We start from the raw sequence: 21,356 nt of genomic DNA on the forward strand, positions 1-21,356 counted from the left end.
CTGCTGTACAGAGCAAGCACAGAGTGTTAATAAGCCAGATTGCCAAGTGACAAACAAAGCAAGGTCATAGAGACATTTCTGTGTTCAGCTCACTATAGAAGCTCCCATGTGTGTGAGCAAATGATGGCAGGGCAGAGCACTACCATGAACTCACTGGAGAGGTACAATGGCTTCTCACAGGCACCAACAAGCTTTGCAAGGTAGGTGAAAGAAGGTAATAGAAAGTGAGGTCCAATACAAAAGGATTTCATCAATTTGTTTGTAGCAAGGTTTCTTCATGGTGGCTGCTTCTCAGCTCTGCAAACCCTGTGGTGTCCAGACTGCACTAAAAGCTCCCTGTGGACTCTGAGCTAGTTTCTTAAAGCATGCAGCAGGTTGCCCTTCCTACGGGCATTTTATCCTGGCTGTGCCTGAAAGGTCACTAAAATGTTGTACAACTGATACATTCCTGGTAGCCATAACATCAGATGAATAAAACGAGGCTCATTAGCTGGGTCAGTAGAGAGACTTCCATCCTTAGCCTCGTACATCAATCACTTCTCTGACTATTCTAGCTTACATTCATCTTACATGTCACTGTTACGACAAGAGGCTCATGTTGTGCTTCACTTTAGTAAAAGCACACATGAACATACAAACATAATCCCATTCCTTTTGTGGTGGGTTGACCCTGGATGAACACCAGTTGTCCACCAAAGCCACTCTGTTGCTCCCCTCCTCAGCTGAAGAGGAGAGAGAAAAAACAACAAAAGGTTCATGGGTCCAGGCAGAGACAGAGAGAGATCACTCAGCAATTACCATCACAGGCAAAATAGTCTTGAATTATTACCAAAGAAGAGCAGGATAATGAGAAATAGAGCCAGATATTAAACCTTCTTCCCAGGCTCAACTCCTGATTCTCTGCCTTCTCCACTCCAGTGACATAAAGGAATAAGGAATGGGGGTTGTGGTCAGTTCATCACGTCTCTGCTGTTCCCTCTTCCTCAGGGGGAGGGGGGTCCTCACATGCTTCCTCTGCTCCAATGAAACCTGGCCATGCAAACCCACCTTTGAAATACTGTATGCTGAATTTTTTATTTTCCTAGTTGGACTCAAATAGGATGATAGCAGTGGTACTTATTTGTAAAATGTGTTAAAAAAAATTCAGATTATTTTCTTCATTTGCTTTTCTAAAGGGTCTTGTCAGACATATGACTATTACAAGTGTAACAGGACATATGGCTCAAAGTAGGGACATATTTTCTATCAATAAGCACCCTCAGGAATGTGAAGTTTCAGCCTCTGCTTACAGTCAGAGTCCCCACTGTTTCTGCTGTACATCAGGATGGGATGAGAGGCATAAATGGGGTTCTCATTTTTCATTTCTGGAAATCTGTGGCATACAAAAAGACCATTAAATGCAATGTACAAAAAAGACCCCACTAACATGGATTTGATATGGAAGAAAGTTCCCAGAGAGAAAAATTAAAGCTGTTGAAATTGACAGATGGACAATGAGAAAGCATTGAGTATAGAACGAAAGGAACATCTTCCTATAGGCAGCAAAAAGAAAGATTCTTCAAAGAAACCAGAAAACTAGGCACTAATCTACTTAGAGAAATTTTCCTCTGTAAGATATAAATAAAGAAGCACAAAGACCCAGGTCCTCCAATAAATGTGTTGATAACTCCAGTGGTTTCTATGAAGGAATCCAACCCAAAGAATCACTTAGGGCATATGTTCACAGAAAGGTGACTGACACTTTGAATTTCCTTGCATTTTAGTAGGCATGCAAAAGCCAATGCAGACTATATATGGAAAGATATAGAGTTTAAGAAGGGGGATGGGGGTGAATGGCTTTATCTGCAGACAAAAGGAAAGGGAAAGATTAAAGAATACCCAGCTTGGACAACCTGGGACTTGCAGTACAGATGACATTCTGACTGCTTTCAAACCCTCTCAGTTCTTTTGCTACCATTGTTTGTTTGTCTGATTATCTTAGCTCTCACCTTGTGCATGAGGATCTGCCTCTCACTGTGGTGAACCTACTATGAGCACTCAAACCTGTCTTCATCATCACATCCGTTTCCTGCCCATGGCTCCTTCTTTAAAACTGAAAATGTCTTTGGTAGTAATGCTGTATTAAGGGTGACTTCTCTACTGATTCCTCTCTTTTCCCTCACTTCATCTCCCATATGAATTAGCTCTATTAGCTCTATCCCAGAGACCTCCACCATTTCCTCATCTGCTTCACTCCTCTCACCTTCATTTCTCTGCATATCAACTGCCCCATTTTTTGTGCAAACTGATAAAGTAGCACTCCTTTCTTCAGCTTGACAGCCTTTTTCACTCCTTTTACTATTAATTTCCCCTTCTCTCTTACTACAGTAATAAGAATTTTGTTCCATAAAACTTCTGCTTGTCCCAGTGACACTCTTGATATCTTTTTTATTTTTTTGCATTTCCTTCCCCCCAAAAATACATGTAAATATTTTTAATCAAAAAACAAAAAGAAAAAGGAACTCCATCCTTATCCCTGCTTGTCCCAGTCTCCCCCCTCAAACCCCCCTTGATGATTTCAAGAAGTTTCTGGAGCTACTTTTCTCAACTTCTTTAGAACATTTTCTTCCATCTTGTATTTTGTCCTTTGTATGCAGCTGGAACCTCAGACAGATCACCTCTTCCTATTCAAATTTAGGCCCATACTGTTCTCTGTGTGGCCATCCAGACACCTTCCATGCACTTGTTGGTCTTTTTCCTGAAACTTTTGCCTTGCTGGTCTCCTTTGTCTCTTCTGCTGGTGCTCATCTTCCTCCTCTCATCGTCCATGTCCTTTCTTGGGAGTTGTCTCTCCATCATGTCCCTGGGTCCAATAAGCAGTAGCCTCTGCATTTTATTTTCCTCCTCCTCCTGGCCTGGGTAATTGCACTCACAAACACAAATTCTGCTGTTATCAGTGCTCTGAGGTGTCACAGATTACTCTTCTCCTCCTATACAAATTTATATCTCAGTTTCTCTCTGTGATATTTACCCATGGATAATTAAACATCAGTTCCAGTTCTGCATGGCTAAAGCCAGAACTCTTAGCTGCTCCTTCCTAACCTTCTCTGCTGTTTTTCATTGTGAACTTGGGTCTTCAAATCTGTCTATCACTCGAGGATAAAAGTTTGGTGTCAACTTTGGTGTGAGCTGCACAGGATTTAATTTCTGAAGATTATTTTTGCATAGTGAAGAAGAAGACTCTTCTACCTGTTGACACAGCTGTAATGTTTACTCAGGGCTCTCAGTGTCATATATGACAATTTTTCTTTTTTATTTTTGAACTCACCAAATGTGGACTTAAGCTGAAGGACTTACTTTTTTGTCTAGGTTACTTTTCTCTTTATCCTTCAACTGACTTAACCTTCTATATTACATCAAGTATAAACTAAATTTTATTACATTTAAAGCCTTTTGTAGAGATTTGACATCAATCTCTCCTCCTTTCAGGGCTAAAAGCTAAATTCTGCCCCCATGACACCAGTTTGACCTCCACATTTGTCAAATTTCCAAACATTTGTCTCTCCTTGTAAGAATGTCTTTACAAACAGTTATCTCATTCTTTCCCCTAAAGCACTCCTTTGCTCTGTTGACAATAATTAGGTTGCCCATGCCCTTACTTTCCTGTTTACTTCAATGAATAATATCTGCTTATGGTTTCTTTGTGCTCGCTTTCTGCCTGTACCCATCAGTTGCCTGTTGGCTAATATGCAGATTGCAAGCTCCAAGAAACAGGGCGAGCGTTCACATTTGCAGAGTGCTTGACATTATGGTATATTAATTATTAATTATATAATAATTATTAATAATTATATAATACTCAATATATTAATGAGTCTACTAAAATAATATAAAAAGTCTAGAATTACCCATGGCAAAGATCACACCTTTTTAAAAAAGAGCTAATGACCGTGGAAATGTATGTGCATGTTCACATGGATGCTCCTTGCACGTGCATGCCATGGCTGGACACATTTCCTGTGTGGTATAGCAGAGAGATAACACGTGCTGTTCATTTCCTACATTTAAGTCCTGTGAGGTCTTAAATTTACATGCACTCTCTCCAGAGGCCAAAGACTTGGCTCCCTGGACTCAGGCTTTCAAAGTGCTGCAATTGAGCTTCACTGCCACAGTAAGGCACTTTACTGCAGGTGCAGCTGGAAGGAAGGAGAGATGGCAAACAAACTACAGCTAATAGCATTACTGAAAGCACGCCTGGTGCAGAAGTGAATACGTGAGGCGAGAGAGAGAGAGCTGTGCACAAATAGCAGTAGCTAAAAACTGGCCAAATTGAGAAAAAATATAAATGGAGGAGAGTAAAATTAAGTTTGGTTTTAAGGACCTTGGAAATGACATATGGGGCAAATATATAAAAGACCATATGGAAACACCTTTGCTCTTGCAGTTTTGCCAGTATCCTGCTACCCAGCTCTCTGTTTGGGGAAGACACTTCCAAACAATTCAGTGCTGCTGCCTTTTTATGCTGTGAGCATGGTCTGGTGGCTGTTCCACAGTATAGCACACAGGAGGAGGTTTGCTTGAATGTGATCTCTATAAAGCTTGTTTACAATGATAATCAAACATTATTGGTCTTTGTGCTGAGTACACAATGATTTAGGCTTTCAAACCATGGTAGAGCCAGACACCAGGGAAGCATGGGGAAGGAGACATCTGCCAGCACATGAGGCTTTGACCTTCCTGCTGTAACACGAGAATTCAGAAATGGCATAAGGACTTGGACATGAGGTCCAGTTCTTGTGGTGTAATGAGCAGTGCTTCTGCCAAGCAGTCAGTAATGAAGAGCCTATGAGTGTTCTCAGCTCAGCCATTTGCAAGGTGAATATAAAACCTCAGATTTTTAAACTGTAACCTCATGGCATTTCTGAGCTTTACAATGGCCACTGGAGCTGCAAAGGGAATCCCTTTCACAAATTTTCATGGAGTTTCTCAGCTCAGATTTTGCTCCACTGCCACTATTTTCGTGCCATTTGCATAATAATCAAAATTATCCAGTAATTTTTTGCTTCATAGGGTCTTGTCCTCCATTTTCTTCTCCTCCTATCATGTTGTTGGTATAAGACATCTTCTTCTGTCTCTGTTTCTATTGATCCCCTGATTGAGCCTTTGATCAGCTCTTCTGAAACAAGATATAAGACTGGGGAGGTACTCAAGCTTGTGAAGTCTAATAATCATGGTCTGATATTTCTGCCCTCACAGAAATACAGGCAGGGATCTCTGCCTGCTGGTCCCTCAAATTAGGGAGCAACAGGTATGCAGATATTGCTTTCCAGGTGAATCCAGCTCATGGTTGTACCCAGTAGAAAACACCAAGATGAATGGTGCTGTGGGTCCAAAAATTAGACAAGTCACAATTTGTCTCAGATTCCCAGGTGGAGAAGGTGTCTGGTCAGTAGCAGACTCATGGACTATGACATAAGGAGGACCATCCTCTGGAGCAAGGCACCTGCAAGGCAGGGCTGGCCAACAGGGAGAACCATGTTGAGAGGGTGGGAACCAAGGTCCTTGCTGAGCAGAAAGGAACCAGGATGAAAGTAGTCAGGTATAACCAAGCAAAGGCTGGGAGGCATGACCAAGTCTTCAGTAGCTGAAGGCAAAAACTGGGACCAGGAATTAGGACCAAAGGGCTGGAGAAAACAACAGGAGCATAGCTGCAGCAATGAGAGATACTGGAATGAAATGGCCAGTGCTGCCTTTTATACCTGAAAAATACAGCAAGTCACCTGCCATCCTGTTCACCTGGAATAGGGTTTCTGCCTGACCTCTGCAATGCTTTGCAAGGATTGTCTCCAAACTTGCAGTGGGGCTTGCCTGATGCTCAGTAAAGAAAGAATCTGTAAAAAACCTCCACTCAGCTAAGAGAACAAGAGAACCATAATAAGCTAAGAGAACAATAATAGTCGGAGCAATATATTATTTTTTTTAAACTGGACAGACCTAAGTATTGCTGGGTAATGGTAATTTCCTTTCAAATTTTTATCCCTAAGTGCTGAACAAAAAAACCCAAAACCTAGCCCTGCAATATAGGTTTTGACGACAAATCATTCTAAGAACTAAATGTGTGGTAGACTGAATTATTGTAGAAATTATGAAATGAGTCATTAGGAAAAATTGTTCTTAGCCAGATCACTGCTAGAGGCAAGCAATAAAGAGAAGAAAAAGAAAAAAAGGAGGAAAAAGAAAATGCCTGGGGCAGTGGCCTCCAAGTGTGACTGCCACACTAATAAATTAGAAAAAGAGTCATTAGTAGGTGCAACAAAGTGGAGAATTAAGGCCCAAATCTATGAAAGTTAACAATCCAATGCTAATGAAGACCTATCTAGATATTTGGAAGGAAAAGCAATAAGGAAAACTTTAACAGGAGTCATGCTGATAAAAATAATTTGTTCATGGCATGTAGGAAACTGCAAGGAGCTCACACTGACTGTCACAGCAGGAAGGACACTAAGGCTGTGGGCAGGTGTCCTTCTCAGGGCCACTGCAAATAATTAGTTAGTCTGGTCCACCCACAGCAGCTCATCACCTTTCCTCTCAAAGACTGCTGTCTGTCAGGCTGGAGTGAGCTTGGATGGCCAGGACCTGCCATGCTCCACCCACTAATTTTGGCTGAAACTCTTAGAAGGCAGCCAGCTGCCTTCAAAGTGTGGAACAGCAGGGTGCAGAAGGCGACCAGCAGCCCCACATGGCCACCTGCAGGCTGCTCCTCTTTGGGATCCAAGCTGCCTCTCCTCTGCCTCAGGGGATGAAGGAGGAGATGCTCCCCATTGGATGGCCTCCTTTCAAAGCCTTCCATGTTCAGTGCAAAGTAGCAGGAAAGGACTGATGATGAAATGGAATTGTTCACCAGCACCAGAGCAAACATTGCTGGATGTATTTTTCATGCAATTTTCAGCTTGTGGAGAGTTCAGATTTTGCTAATTTTTTCCTGATTTTGAATATGAGCTTTGCCTATTTTCAATATCAAAATATTTCCATGTCCGGGAAGACCACACCCTATTCAGCTGCATCAACAGCCAGAGTATTGCTTCAAATTATCTGTAGCCTTTGTCATCAGAACCATCGCTAGTTACTACCAGATTTCTGCTACTGGCTTGACACAACAGCCTGGGAGATTACTTCATGGTCTGAATGCCTTTGTGCTCCTCTCCTAAAACAAATAATCAAAGATGAATAATATTTTCACAATGGTTTGGTATGAAATGTATCTTTCTTCAACAAAATAGATGTTAGCAGTTTATTCTCTTTTGACATGTGCAGACCTTTTTCAACACCTGCAATGCCATCCTTGAATAGATAAAAATTGTGTGGTCTCTAGTTTAAAATAATCATGTAAGGTAAGTATATTTCCCTGGTTGTTAAAATGCCTTGATATTATTAAACATTATTGCATTGTGATGAGCTGCTGCATGTTACTTCCCTCAAGCTTTATGTTATTTAGACATTTTTTAACTTGGGGTTGACAATCCCCACAGGGGGTGGTGATGGATGCAAGGGGAGTGGCAGGGAAGACAAGCGAGGGAGAAAAAAAAATTATCATAGATGAAACCAGCAATGCCACCATCTTCCCTTGTGTGATTTTATTTATATATTTGTCTCATACCACAACCCTGTCTCCTAGGGATTCCTTGAACATCAACTTCATTAGTTGCGAAGGTAGCAATCCATAACCAATTTTCTTTTCATGTCAAGCTTGTTCATGTATAAACCCAGCCCTTTTGTTGGAAACATTTGCAATTAATCCCACAGACAAAGAAAATGCAAATCATGCAGTCTACCCTAAGCAACCCTTCTGACTCAAGGCCCTGACCACCATCTATTATACACTAAAATGAATTTAAATTCCCACTTTGAGTCTAACCTAATTTTCTAGTGATAATAGGCATGGATTCCCAGAAGCATTCTATGCATCTAGATAGTAACATCCTAATTTCCCTTCCTGGTAAATGTTTTAAATAAGATTTTAGCACCAAAGGAAATTAACCTTTAAATTAATTGTAATTATAAAATGCCATCACTGATTTTGTCTTCAGACTAATTACTTGCTATTATTTAAACAAACTGCACCTCCTCAGAGCTTTTAAGTTTGTTTCTCTCTGCAGTGCTGTGCCAAATGATCACAGAGCAGACTGTGTAATGTCTGCCAAGCCCTGTGACACCTTGGACTGCTCGGGTCTATTTGCATCTCAAATGCAGCCGGTTTCACTTGTCATATCTTCCTGCCATAAACTAGTTCCCCTGTGCTTCAGCCTCGCACTCTGCAGCTCAGACGTTTTCAGCCTGAGCCTTGGAAGCAGCAAGCACACCTCAGGGGACAAAGATTGTCTCTGCTCTGTGCTGAGGAGAATGAGATGCTCAACACCAGCCTTCTGCTCTGTGAGGGGCCCCCTCCAAGACAGGACATGACTGGAAATAATAACAGGAACCAGCTATTGATATGTGCAAAAGATTGATGTTGTACAGGCATCTCAGGGAATTTCCTAAGTGTTCCTGGTTGGCACCATGGCTCTCCAAGGCAGCTGTCCTTAGGATGACAAACATGAAGTAGGACCTTGGGATTTCAAAGGCTTCTCTCCCTCCACACTTCTATCAGCATCCTGACAGCCAAAGGCATCCCATTTTCCTCCCTCTGGTTTACTTAGTTCATGTAGCAGTCACCACTAAATGAAACAAGTAAATGGAAAAAGCTTCTAATTCAGCTGCAGGCTGTAAATTGAAGATCACAGCTGAGCAAAAACAAGCTGAAGCTTCAAATGTGTAACATTTTCTTTGCATTCCCATTCACAATATCCGTTCAACAGTTTGGAGAACAAATGTGTTTGAAATATTGCCTTTTATTTGTTCCTATTATTTGTTGCTGTGCTGGCTCTGTGGGCTCTGTAGGCTGTCCCTAGCACCAACCAAACAAGTTAGACCAGTGATACCCCCTGTCATGAGAGAGGAGTTCACCACAGACAAGGCAGATTGCTCTCTGGGGTTACATCCCAAAGAAATCTTGGTTGTTACTTTAAGCTGCAGCTCTGCTTACACATAGCTGTAGGAGTGTGAGATGGATGCCACCTGTGACAGCCTGGAAAAGGTGAAGATGGAATCACTGGTGTTTTCCAGAGAAAGACTCAGGATGCACTACACAAATAGTAGGTCCAAAACTAATGAAGTGTGTAGCTGAGGTGTCAGATCTCCTTTTCTCAGTAGACTGTTTCATAAAACCTTTCTGTGTTCAAACATAGTTGGACACTTTCAGGAAGAAAAGACCATGGTGAGAAATGAAATACAGATAGACCTCTCATGGCTGAGGAAGCCCACAAACAGCAAATTACTGTCAAGAATTTCTGGGAACCATAAACTTGGGAAGGGAAACAAAAAAGCAGAATTAATACTCGAATGTTTGCTAGCAGTTTCTCTTTCTCTTTGTTTTAGAGATTTTTATAAGCAGGGATGGAAGCTGAGGTATTATTTCTCTGTTATGTCTCGCTAAGCAGATTGTGAAAAGCATTTGGCACAGAAATAAAGCAATACCTGAACATATTCTGCACTTCAATAGTGCCTTTCATCCCAGAAGCTCAAAGTTATGAAGCAACACGCCTGTGAGTTTGTCCCTGTCATTATTTCCCATTTTAAATATAGGAAACAGAAGTATGGCGAGGTTAAACAACCTGCCCAAAGGAGGAAGGCTGCCTGTAACAGAGATAAAAAAGAGAATGTTTTTCTATCTATTCCATATGCATGTTAAAACTTCATATCTCTCACATATAATGAATTTAATATTCTCTTTTAAAAGAAAATTTGTCATCACTTTTGTACTTCCCAGGTCAGGCCTAGGATCCCAGGGTAGATTATTGTTTTGCACCAAGTTTGGCACATAATACTGTATTGCTTAACAGAAGACATTTCCTATCTAGGGTATTGCTGTCTTGCTGAACATTTTCAGTGATTCAAATGGAGCCTTTAATCCAAATTTTAATTGGAGGAGGAGGACTGAAATAATTTTAAAGGGTTATATAGAACTTTGCTTCTGTGCCAAAACATCCCCAATAGTAGGATTCCAGGGAATATACAGCAAAAATCTTCTAGACAAAGTTGCTATTTCTTTTGCTTTGCAGTTTAGCTGGAAACAATGCCAAGAGAAAAGAAGAAAGTGTATGTGCAGGTTGGATCCCTGTTAGCATTAGGTGGTGCAAAGGTTGTACCTCATGGTACACGAGGGAACATTCAGAGGGGCCATATTTGCTCTCTGATTACCTTGCCATTGCCTAATAGTAGGTAAATGCTATTTCTGCTCCCTCTCTGGGTCAGCAAGAGAGCCTTCTAGGTTAGGATTTTACTCTGAGACATGGACTAAATTAGAGATTTTCTCTTAGCTGGGATTCATTCCTAGACAAAGCTGTCCCTTTAATAACAAGCAAATCTCCTTACCCTCAACAGAACCTGTAAGGTGAGTGTAGAAATCCCATTTCAGTAACCCAGGTTTTTTTTCTTAATTGCTTAGAGATAAAAAGCCCTGGGAGGATGCTCCTTGACTGCTTATATTCCAGTGTTTCCCATAAAATATCTATATAGTTAATGAAGTTTTCAAAAATACATTGAATTTTCTTTTAGTAAGGCAGTTGCAGCTTATATAACAGGGAGGCAAATTGCTAGTGAGCAAATGCACATTAAATGAACATTTCGATGTTATTAAAAATAATGTTTGGCCTTTGAAAAATGCAGGCCTAACATGATTTTGTGAGAAAAATTAGGAGCTCCAATAAGTTCCCAATCACTGAATGCCTCCAAGTAATGGCTGTTGCTGACATTTTCATGTTTTATTTTTAATTGCTGCAGCTAATAATGCTAATGAGGTAAGAATGGCAATGGCTTAGGCATTCCAATGGCAGTGGTGAAGAGGAGAGCGTGGATTTGGCAGCAGTGCTGCAGGGGACCCATCCTCCCTTGTCTTTCACAGAACAAGATCCAAGGCCCCCCAACCTTCAGAGTTCATTCCTATGCAGCCACAGAGAAAATGTCTGGGAGTGGCAGGCCTCCACTGAGAGATGCATCCATGGAAAAGCTGCTCTTGTCAGCCCCTTGGACACGGGTACTGCAGTTTGACTCTGGTGCACCCGGTGTAAGGGCATTTCTGGGACTGTACCAGGAGAGGAAACAACTTCCTCTTTAATCCTTGGTGCAGAATTAACCCAAAGCACATTGTTCTCATGAAAGGTAGCACAGACTTGAGCTTTGATTTAGGGGGCCTGCAGCTGGATTTATTTGGTGTGTGAGTAATTAAAACCTCTAGACTTGCTGATTCAGTCCTAGTTATGACCATGATTTGATCACTGTATTGTTCCATTCCTAATCCTCTAGCGAGGTTAGAGCAGATTAATCTTATTGAAATGTTTGCTTAATTCTACCCTAACTCATTTGTTCTCTTAATAAAATCTGCATAAAGAATGGAGAAATAGTAATTCTTTCAGCTTGTTCCAATTACTCTGAGAGCAAAGCTAATTCAGCTGAAGCAGCTTAAGAGCAACTTGACTGTGTTTCTACAGTTGAGGCTCTGTGCCAACAGAAGATGAGACAGCTTCTATACTCCAGAGCAGTGTCAATATCTTCATCTGGTTAAAATCTGGAACATGCCCATGTTTGGCTCTGGATGTTGCATGGCTTTTTCTCCAGCCTTATGCCTGGCTGCTCAGTACTGCCAGGTTCAGTGTTTCTGCCTCCTTTGCTTCTCTTTTGGACTGCTGTTGTTCCCATGGCCCATTAGCAAAGCCGAGGAAATGGAATTGAGTGTATGGGTGCTCATTTTGTCCATTGTGAGAAGCAAAATACTTTTTCTATTTCTGTCTCATCAGAAAGGACTTGTGGCTGAATGACACTTTGGTATGAGCCAATACGTTTATCCTTATGGTCTCTCTATTTGTCTGTAAGGCATCCCATTTTTATGGGCATGAGTGGTCCTGAAAGCCAGAGATCTAGATTTCTCCTGTGATGTCTGTGAATACAGAGATGGGTAAGAAGACAAAAATGTCCCTTTGTTGCTCTTCACAGACTACTTTGGTGCTGGGAAAGCAGGGCAGTGTGGTTGTTGCTCTCTGGTGACTGTTTTTACCAGAGGCTCTCTCACAGCAGACACATTGCTAGCATACAGAGGGAGCACCAGCTGCCAGACTTATTTGAAACACAAACCTGGCTTCACTCCTTATCAGGTGTGGATGATAGGCAGGGCTTGGGGGTATCAAAGCTTTTTTTTCCTATGCTAGATGCGCAGGAGCTTTGGAGAAGGGAGTACACCATGAGTAGGAGAGGCACCTTTATCCCTCTGGTGCAGAGTTTGCTCCATAGCAACAGGCAGGGGTGAGGAACTAGAAAAGTGGAAGAGCCTATGGAAAGAGAAATACCACTAGGAGAACTGGAGCTATCTCAGATCAAAGACTTCATGCAGGAAAGTCTGTTAATGAATCTGGGACATATTCCTCTTTTCCTGAAAGCTCTTCTCCTTAGCATTCACTTGGTCTGCATGAGATGACCCCATCTGCGATTTTATGGAACAAGTCAAGCTTGGGCACCTTACTCTGGAGTACAAATACTAAATAGCATGACATCCATGAGGGATACACTTCTCAGAAGAGCCCAATAGATGGATGTTGCCAAAAGGGGTGGAAAAGGTGAGAAAATGTATCTAAGAAAATAAAATAATTTTAAATTAAACATGAGCAGGGGGTATTTGTACAGACTGCAGGCCCTGACTGTCACAATGAACACTTGGTACATGGCAGAGTAGATGTCTGAGCAGGGAGAGAACTAGAATCATTCTCACTTATTACTTCATGAGGTCTCGGTAAAAACTAAATCTGTCTTAGTTTTATGATACCTTGAGGGGCCAGATCCAATGTGAGCATTATTACACTGTTGGCACAACTCAGCCACAGAAGTTCTCTTTCCCTTTTTTGCCAGCCAAGCTTCCAAGCCTCAGCAGAGGGGAAACTGCAGCACCTGAGCTTCTGCTGGCTTCATTGCACTGGGTGGGGATTCACCTTGGTGGCTCAGAGAGGTGCTGGCAGATGGGTGAGATGCTCTTTGACTGGACAAGGAGACCTGACTGGGGTGTATGAACAAAGTAATAATGGAATCTAAATGGCAAAAGTAATAACAGAATAGTCAAGGTGATGGCAAGAAAGTGTTCAAAGAAGCATGACAATCTGTGGCTGCCGAACAACAGGGAGCTCTTGCTGCAGAGAGAGCAAAACAATACCGTATTGGCTGTGGCACTTTGCTGCCAGGAATGCTACTTTATGAACCATGGGAGGAATCTCTCCAATGTGCTCTGACTTCTGTGCTTGACTGGTCAGCCAAGTCTCAAGTCCCTTCCTCACTTTTTACTTATGCTCTAAAGTATTACAGAATAGTGAAAAAAAAATATTTAAGCCCTTAGAAGAGAGGGCAGAACAGTATTGAATGAGATTTCATTTTGGGGGACAAGGAATAACTCTCCTCCAGCTCTGTGGATAATGAATGCACTTAATGGGAAAGCAGGAGAAAGTTCATATGACTTAGGGTACTTCCCTAAACAGAAAAGTCTATTTGAGACATCCCCCTGCTCCCCACAGCTGTCCCAAACCCTTTGTACTCTTTATACCTTCCTCACTTCCACAGAAACACAAAGATAACTGAAATGAGCATAGTCGAAACGACCTCCAAAGTGTGGTGGTTTGATTTCAGCATTAAATCTCCCCTTGATGGCTCACAGTGACACTGTATTGCCAATAGATTATAGGGTTGTAGCTATTTTCCATGCAGGAGAACACACAAAGGAACCCCCGCCAGCCCTAGCAGCGCTCTCAATCAAATAAAAACCCTTTTGCTTCCTGTTGCAGAGCTCTCCCTAGGATTCATGTATATTTTATCAAAGTTACATGCAGTTCTGATACTTGTTTCTAAAGTGCTTTAGTATGAATCCCAAGATATACTGAAAAGCTGCAGCGGCCCTTTAAAAAAAAATCCAGGTTAGAGTAGAGGAAAAAAAGGAAATGGCTTGATTCTACAGCATACAATAAGAGCAAATTTTGCTTGGCAGGCTTCTATTGATATAAATAAGCAGAAGAAACACAAACCTACACCTATATGAAATAATTTCACTTCATGTAATTGTATACCCTGGGAGCAGCAGGAAAAAAGAACTCTACTGTTTCTCATAAATGAATGTCCTGTGATGATCTGAAGATATTTTTTTGCTAGAAGTACTTTTACAAGACAACATACATGCCGACACAAAGAGTTATAACTTCAGTTGTAACCAATTACTTTGAACATAGTTAATAATAGCCTGGAGCAAGAAAAAAAATTATTGTGTTTACTACTTGGGATTTTTTTTTTTAAACAAACTTGTTTTATGTCTTAAGCTAAGTTGTGAGATAAAGAATTGCAATGATCTTCCCAAAAGAAAGGTGTATGTAATTTTAAACCAGTGTTTCATGACTCCTTTGTCTCTCAGACATTTCCAGATTTTAGACCAAGAACGAGGGAGAGAAAACTTGACCTGGCTACAGTATAATAAAGCATTTAGGTTGAAATTATGAAGAGCCAGCACAGTGGAGGGGTGATTAAAAAAAAAAAATCATTTTGTATGTATGTAATAAAGCTTTAGTACTTACAGCTGTCCTCTTCTTCAGTAATACACTTCACAACATAACAGGCATAGATGAAGCCTGCCAGCTGAAACAAAATGTAATAGTGTTAGATGCAAGACTGATACCATAGAGAAACAAGAGATGACTTTAGAAAAGAGACTACAGAAACAGAAATAACAAAATTTAACAGACTTTCTTTGATGAGGTAAAGATAATTCTCCACAACAGTTTAATAATTTTAATTAGAAATAGGGGAATTCTGCATCTTTCTTGCAAAACACATCCTTCAATAAAAATTCCAGAAATTGGTCAAAATTTTTCCAATACCCAGTTGACAATTTAATTATCAAAAATAAAATTAAAAAAAATAGAGAAGTGAATGCCTATTTGGCTGGATGAGCTTTTAGCTACTGAAAATATAAATATTTCTGGCAAAATCAGATTTTCTATCTAACAAAACCTGGGCCTCTAGCAGAACTTTTTTTAAAAATTAGAACTGTGCCAACTAAATCAAGGACAAATTCAGTGCACTTGTAAACCGGCTTTATAATGATATTTTATCAGTTGAAATTAGGGCTGTGCATTACTGAAACTTGTTCCTGTATTTGCAATAGTCCCCAAGCCTCCTGACAAGTCACTTTGGATAGTCCTGGAAGTGTTTACATCATCATCTCACACAGCAGCTGGCAAATTTGTATCTTGTTCCCTTCAATCCTCTCTACAGAGCATGCCTAGAATTGAATTGTAAACAGAAGCAATGGTATTTAAAGAAAATAAAAATCTGGAGTCGTTATTGAAATACCACCTGAAAAAAATGAAAATAAAAAAAGAAGTAAATGGCCAATATCACACATACAACAGGCCAAGTATCATGTGCATCAGCTGTTGGTCCCTCCAACAAGTCCTGTTGTTGCTAAGTTAGACCAGAAGTAAAAGAATAAATACTGGAGTAGCAACATGAATCACAAGTTGTCTGCTTTACACAGTTTCCCTTACATATAGGTCTGGAGAGTTTTCTCTGCTACATTACAATAAATCATTTTTCATCCTTTAGCTCATCACTGAAGTTTGCATGGTAGGGTGTCAAAAGAATTCCAGTTATTTGATCTCTTTGTAGTGAAAAGTGAGCTGTGCTGCCAAAATGTGTTATTCTGCACAGGCCACCTCACAGAGATATTTTCATGAGCTGCAAACCCATCTGTACACTTTGGGAATTTGTTCTTTTTATGGATAATAAAAATGCCTAGAGGCTTCACCCCGGACTGAGCTCTCTGTGAATGGTGCAAAACCCATAATCCCCAGCTGGGGGAGATGATGATCTTAACCTCAGTTTGAGTAATCGGTGGGTTGGACAGTAGAAGAAGTGAAATTTGAGAGACCATATATTATGAATGCTGGTTAGTGAAAATGGATTTTTTTTCATTAATCCAAGGCATATGTACAATCACTGCAATACTGTGGGTTCTTAGAGCCCTCAATATTACCCACATATAAATTAAATGCAAACAAATCCATTTCATAGTGCCTTCACACCTGCGACAGTGACTACGCCTAGTTTATTCCAGCTTTTACAAGGATATTCCTGGAATTTTTGTCAGTTTTCTATGTATAAAGCTACCTATACCCACAAATGCTATCTTCTAATATCTGTATGGCAAAAGAGGAAAAAAGAAAAAGAGTCTCAAGGCTTTCCTGAACAGATCAAGACTTGATTTGGAGGTAACACTGAAGGCAGCATAGGTGTTGTCTGCTCACAGTTTAAACTCCTGTTGGAAGCCCAGAAGATGCATTAGAATGGAACTAAAACTAAACCATTAATTTTGTCATTTATTATAAATCTGCCTTACAGTGCTGCTGGGAAGATTTTACACCTGGGAAGGATGAAATATTCACTGCTGGACACAAAGAACGCACTGTACCAAGAAGTGGCATTCAGCTAATATCAGCATTTCATCTCTCCTTTATTGGATCACTCTTCCCTTTCGTTTCTTGGCTTCAAGACAGAGGGCTAATTTGCTCCGCTGACTTATGCCCTGCTTAACCCCATTGACTTCAATGACATTACTTGAGGTTTAATTCAGCAACGAATTAGGCCCAGAAAGGTTGTTCATAAATGATTCTATTCTTGGATGTGAACCTTGGCTTAATAGTTTCTCTGTTCTCCTTTTACAGACCATCAGATCCAAGATAGCTGAATAGTTGTATCTCTAGCAGGCTCCTACGGTAATCCTTTTCTTGCAGTACAGTTCAATACTTTACTGCCTTGTAAACCACCACAAGTTCATGTGTTATTCACTGAACCTATCTTACAAAGCACAGCAAACAAACTGTATCACAAATGGTGTTTACAACTGATCTTTTAATTGTATTCAGTTATATCGCTTAAATCTCTGGGGAACTCCTTTGATATATAAGCAAATCCCACAGCATTTCATCAGATGAGCTTGTTGATTAAAAGAATGCTTTAAAGCTCAAATTGTTCTGATCTAAGTATGAATGTCAAGGTTTTTTCCCATGAGATAATCAGAGTTCATGAAAGAAACTTCCCCTGCTCCCACATTTATCCAACCCTTTGCTTGGTAAACATAATAATTTTGTTCTTATTTGAATCTCACAGTTTTTCTTATTTCTCTTTTTTTTTTCTTTCCAATTTATTAGTTCTGATGCAGTGACAGCCATTCAAGATTTATCTTCTAATTGCATCAGCAGCAGTGGGCACACACTGTGAGCTGTTCAGAACCAAAAGTGGCAGTTTTCACTTTGATGGTACTCAAAGACCTGAGCCCATGGTGACTGCAGAGAGCCCCAAGATAGAGATCAGGAATATTTCCTCCCCTGTGGACTAGGACTTCCCATAAAAAAGGGTACAGCTCATCTATGAAGATAGCAGAGATTTCTTGGGGACTTCAGTCACCTAAAATTTTTAATTAATTCCCACATGGATGGAGAGGTCTCCCAAAATTTGCCATCTTTGTTACAGTGCAAGAGGCACTTTTCTAACCTTTTCTCTCTCTTACAAAAGTACACCACAATATACCTTCATATCACAAAAAATACCCCAAAACCCCCAACAAATCCAAACAAAACACTGAATACACTCCTCACCTGGAGAAGAATATAAGAGGTGAAACCAAACCAAAGTTAGTCACATTGCTTAATATATTCCTGGGAAGTCCTCAAACACAGCAGTGCTCAATGCAATATGATAATTACACAGAGCAGAGTCTTCCTGATTCAGTAGCGCCAGAAGATTTTTGTCTTACAGGAGAAGGAAGGAAATGAGTCCTCAGAGATAAAGAAGAGAAGGAGCCTGACTGTCTCAGAAAATCAGTTTAAAACTGGAAGAGTTAACCTGAAAAAATCTTGTTGCTTTGCATCCCTATCTGTGTCTTTTTAATTAACTGAGCTTTGTTTTTTATAAACCATGCAGTGATAAAAAGAAATAGGTGCAATGAGCAGAAGATAATTTTTGGATCCCAGACCCATCAAGATTAGGTGTCTACATCTGTCCCACTCACATTTTAATGCTGTAGTATGGGCCTCTAGAGGAGAAGGAACCATTAACAACATTCCTGCTCATTTATACATAGAGTGATTAGTGAATGCATGTTTTTATGAACCTCATTTTCTGCACCTTGAAAAAATCTGTTCTTTACAACTTTCCCTGATATGTCCATATGAGAGTATAAATGAATACTGCTCTTTCTAAAACTGACACATTATCCATGCCTGCACCAGCTCAATGGCTGTACTCTGATGGCATCCGGTGGCCTTAATTTTATAAACAATGATCTCAAACAGTGAATTTTTTTTTTCCTTTTTTAATCTCTAAGCATGCTGATAAAACCAATTTCTTTCCATCAAGAAAAAAAAGAAGACAGGAAAAGTCCAAAATAAATCACCAATAAAACAGCATTACTGAAGCTTTGGTAATAAGATTAATTGCAAAATGAAGTTAATGCATTTTATTGCCTTATTATAGCCATATAAGACAAACAAGAATGTAGATAGAATACTCCCACCTAAATCAACCAATGTCCTGTTACACTGCTGAAGACTCTTGGCAGATCCTGAGTCTCTGTAAGTGTGCTTCCAGACTTGCTCAAAATGTCAAGTACTGTGATCAAACTTAATCAGAATCAGTATTGATCAAAATCCTGTCTTGCTATTTTTTTCTCACTGCTTTCATGGAGATGAATGTTTTTATACACTACAAAGAGCACCAGGTTTGGGAAAAGGGCTATCATATAAGATACCATGATTGCTAGTCAAGGCCCATACATCTCCCTCTTCTAAAGCAATATCTATATAGATAATTACCAAAAGTTATGTTTATTAAGCTGGGAACTTGAAACAAAAGAGTGACTGCAAGGAGGAAACAAAAACCAGAAGGGGATCAGATTGGGATATGGTGGAAATATTACATAGTCTTAGTTTCATTGAATTAATTTATTGTATAACCGTATTAGGTCTTGTGAAATGGGCCTTATTGTGTTTTCCTATGGAAAAATGTTTCAGTATCTTCTGAAACAGCTGAGGCTTGTGCATTTACTTTTCATTATAAAGTTTTTGCAGTTGTCTCTAAGCACTCTGTTTTTAAGACCTGAGCAAAATATGGGCCTGTTCAAGCAACAATACAGCAGAAATACACGGATGTAATTCTGGCCCTGGCAATGCTGTATTGCAAAGCTGCAATGTTACATGTCCAGCCATGTGCAAATTAATCATATTTTTTAAGCTTACAGTGCTCTGCCACATAAAACCTTTGTAGTGCTATGCATTTATGGGTCAATGTTTCTTTAAAATGGATTTTTGGAGTCTGGAGATATATTGCTCTATATATATATACACACACACACATTATGAGCAACTGAAGAACTGGAGAATTACTGTCTAGAAAGCTTCCAGTGTATTGATTCTCAGAAGAATCATACTCATTATTTAGCAGGAAAGGTGAGGCTGAGACCTTTCTCTCAATATCTGTAGATTTAAGTCGGTGTCATGGGGATTCTAAAGCTGCCCCCTGCAAAAACCCTTTCAAGCATGATTTCACTGCCTTCAGCACTGCTGCATCAGTGAGTGAACATCATTGCTGGAGTTTTAGATTAAACTCAAGCTGCGTTCCATGGAAACTACTCTGTGGAGGTATGCTTTTATTTGTGCTTACATTTCACATTATGAAAGCCCTGTCATTCCTCCAAGTTTAACTCTCTTTCATCATAAAAGGAGCAAAGAGGAAAACTATTGGTGTAAGGACAGATTCCTGATAGGGAAGGTAGACTGTGTGGCCTTGCTGTCATTCTTTTACAGAATTAACTATCCATGTGCTAGCCAGAAAGAAAATTTTTCTTACTTTGGCCAATTAGCTTTATTCTGTGCAATGAAATAATTACTTAAAAGAGCTAATGTCAAACTGACATGTCTATAATAATATCTAGTGGGCACTTATGATATTTAAATGCAAGCCAAAATGATAATTTCTTAGCCTGTGTAGTCATCAAATTATTTTTCTTTCCTTTCTTGAGCTGAAAACTCAGCCCCAAAGAGGTTTTTATTTGGTATTTTTGATTGTGTTTTTTTGCTTAGCAGACACAGTAAAACCATGAATCATAAATTCAGATAAGTCTAGGCAGACTGGAAAAGAGAAGTGTGAAAAAAAATTGCATTTATTTCAACGAGTGCATCATAATCTTTTTTATATCAGCCATCAAGACGGTGCAAAACATAAAATCTTCCTTTATTTCTCAGTGGACTCTTCAGTTTTCTGGAGGTTTCCTTTTGTATAGGCGTTTGAAGGTCCCTGTGAAGATCTGCTAGGAAGCTTTTGCTTGAAATGCTGCTGGGCATTGAGAGTGGTTCTATCTTATTCAGGGTTCCCTGAACATCTTCCCTGGCAAGCTTCTGCACCTGGTGCATTGAAGAGACTACAGGGACACTGAAAAACACAGCACTGTAGCTTGTCACAAAAGAGCAGTGCAAACCTTTAACAACAGTATAAAGCAAGAGATACATACCTGTTTTGTAGCTCTATTACAGAGATTCAGCTTAACCCACATTTCCAGAAAGTTAAACTTTAGTGAGAATTTTCTGCAATTTTGACCTAAAGCTTTCTACAAATCTTCACTCTTCCTAGATATTTTGACATGATTTATTCTTTTGATAACCACATGATATTTGACACTTTTCCATGATTTCATCTCACACCTAAAGCGTAGACTGTCCTTTTCTCCTGTCTCAGACTTGAAAGGTAACCAGTTCACATGAGGTAGAACTGGGGATCACTTACTGCTCACCTCTGTGTTAACTGAACTGTGGAGTATATTGTAGATTCAGGCTGAGCCCTGAACTTCACATTCCTGCTCCCACAGGTGAAATGGCCAACCCAGGACTCTGCTGTATTCCCTCAAGGAGCTGAGGCAGGCACATCTCATTGGACAGAGGGGAGGTGACAGTGGGCTCACCTGTGCAGATACCCAGGTGACAGCTTAGAGAAAGGATGGGGCTGAGAAGCCAGGAACAAATTCTCTACCTGCATTCAGAAGGTACACAGCTCATATGTGCATTGCTCAGTGCAGGCTGAGGGCATTAGTGATGACAAAAATATGTTAAACCTGGAGAAACTTTAGTTTTTAATTTGCTGCTTTTGTGGAATTGTCTCAATGTTACATTTTCTGACTTCATTAAGGTCAGAGGAGATATTTGGTTATATAT

General features: G+C 40.1%; 1 protein-coding gene across 6 annotated transcripts in view; it reads right to left on the reverse strand.

Annotated features, from left to right (window-relative positions):
• Nucleotides 1–21,356, reverse strand: part of NKAIN2 (sodium/potassium transporting ATPase interacting 2) — a 534,629-nt gene that overhangs the window by 11,961 nt on the left and 501,312 nt on the right. For all 6 annotated transcript variants that reach the window (XR_004417342.1, XR_004417341.1, XM_033054574.1 and 3 more), the window contains one exon: nt 14,670–14,730. Coding sequence is in view for 4 of the 6 variants with exons in the window: in XM_033054574.1 (XP_032910465.1) it covers nt 14,670–14,730 (61 nt within the window). In the remaining 2 variants the exon portion in view is untranslated. The remainder of the gene's footprint in view (nt 1–14,669; nt 14,731–21,356) is intronic.

This window comes from Catharus ustulatus, chromosome 3 (assembly GCF_009819885.2).
Source record: "Catharus ustulatus isolate bCatUst1 chromosome 3, bCatUst1.pri.v2, whole genome shotgun sequence".
Taxonomy (NCBI): domain Eukaryota; kingdom Metazoa; phylum Chordata; class Aves; order Passeriformes; family Turdidae; genus Catharus; species Catharus ustulatus.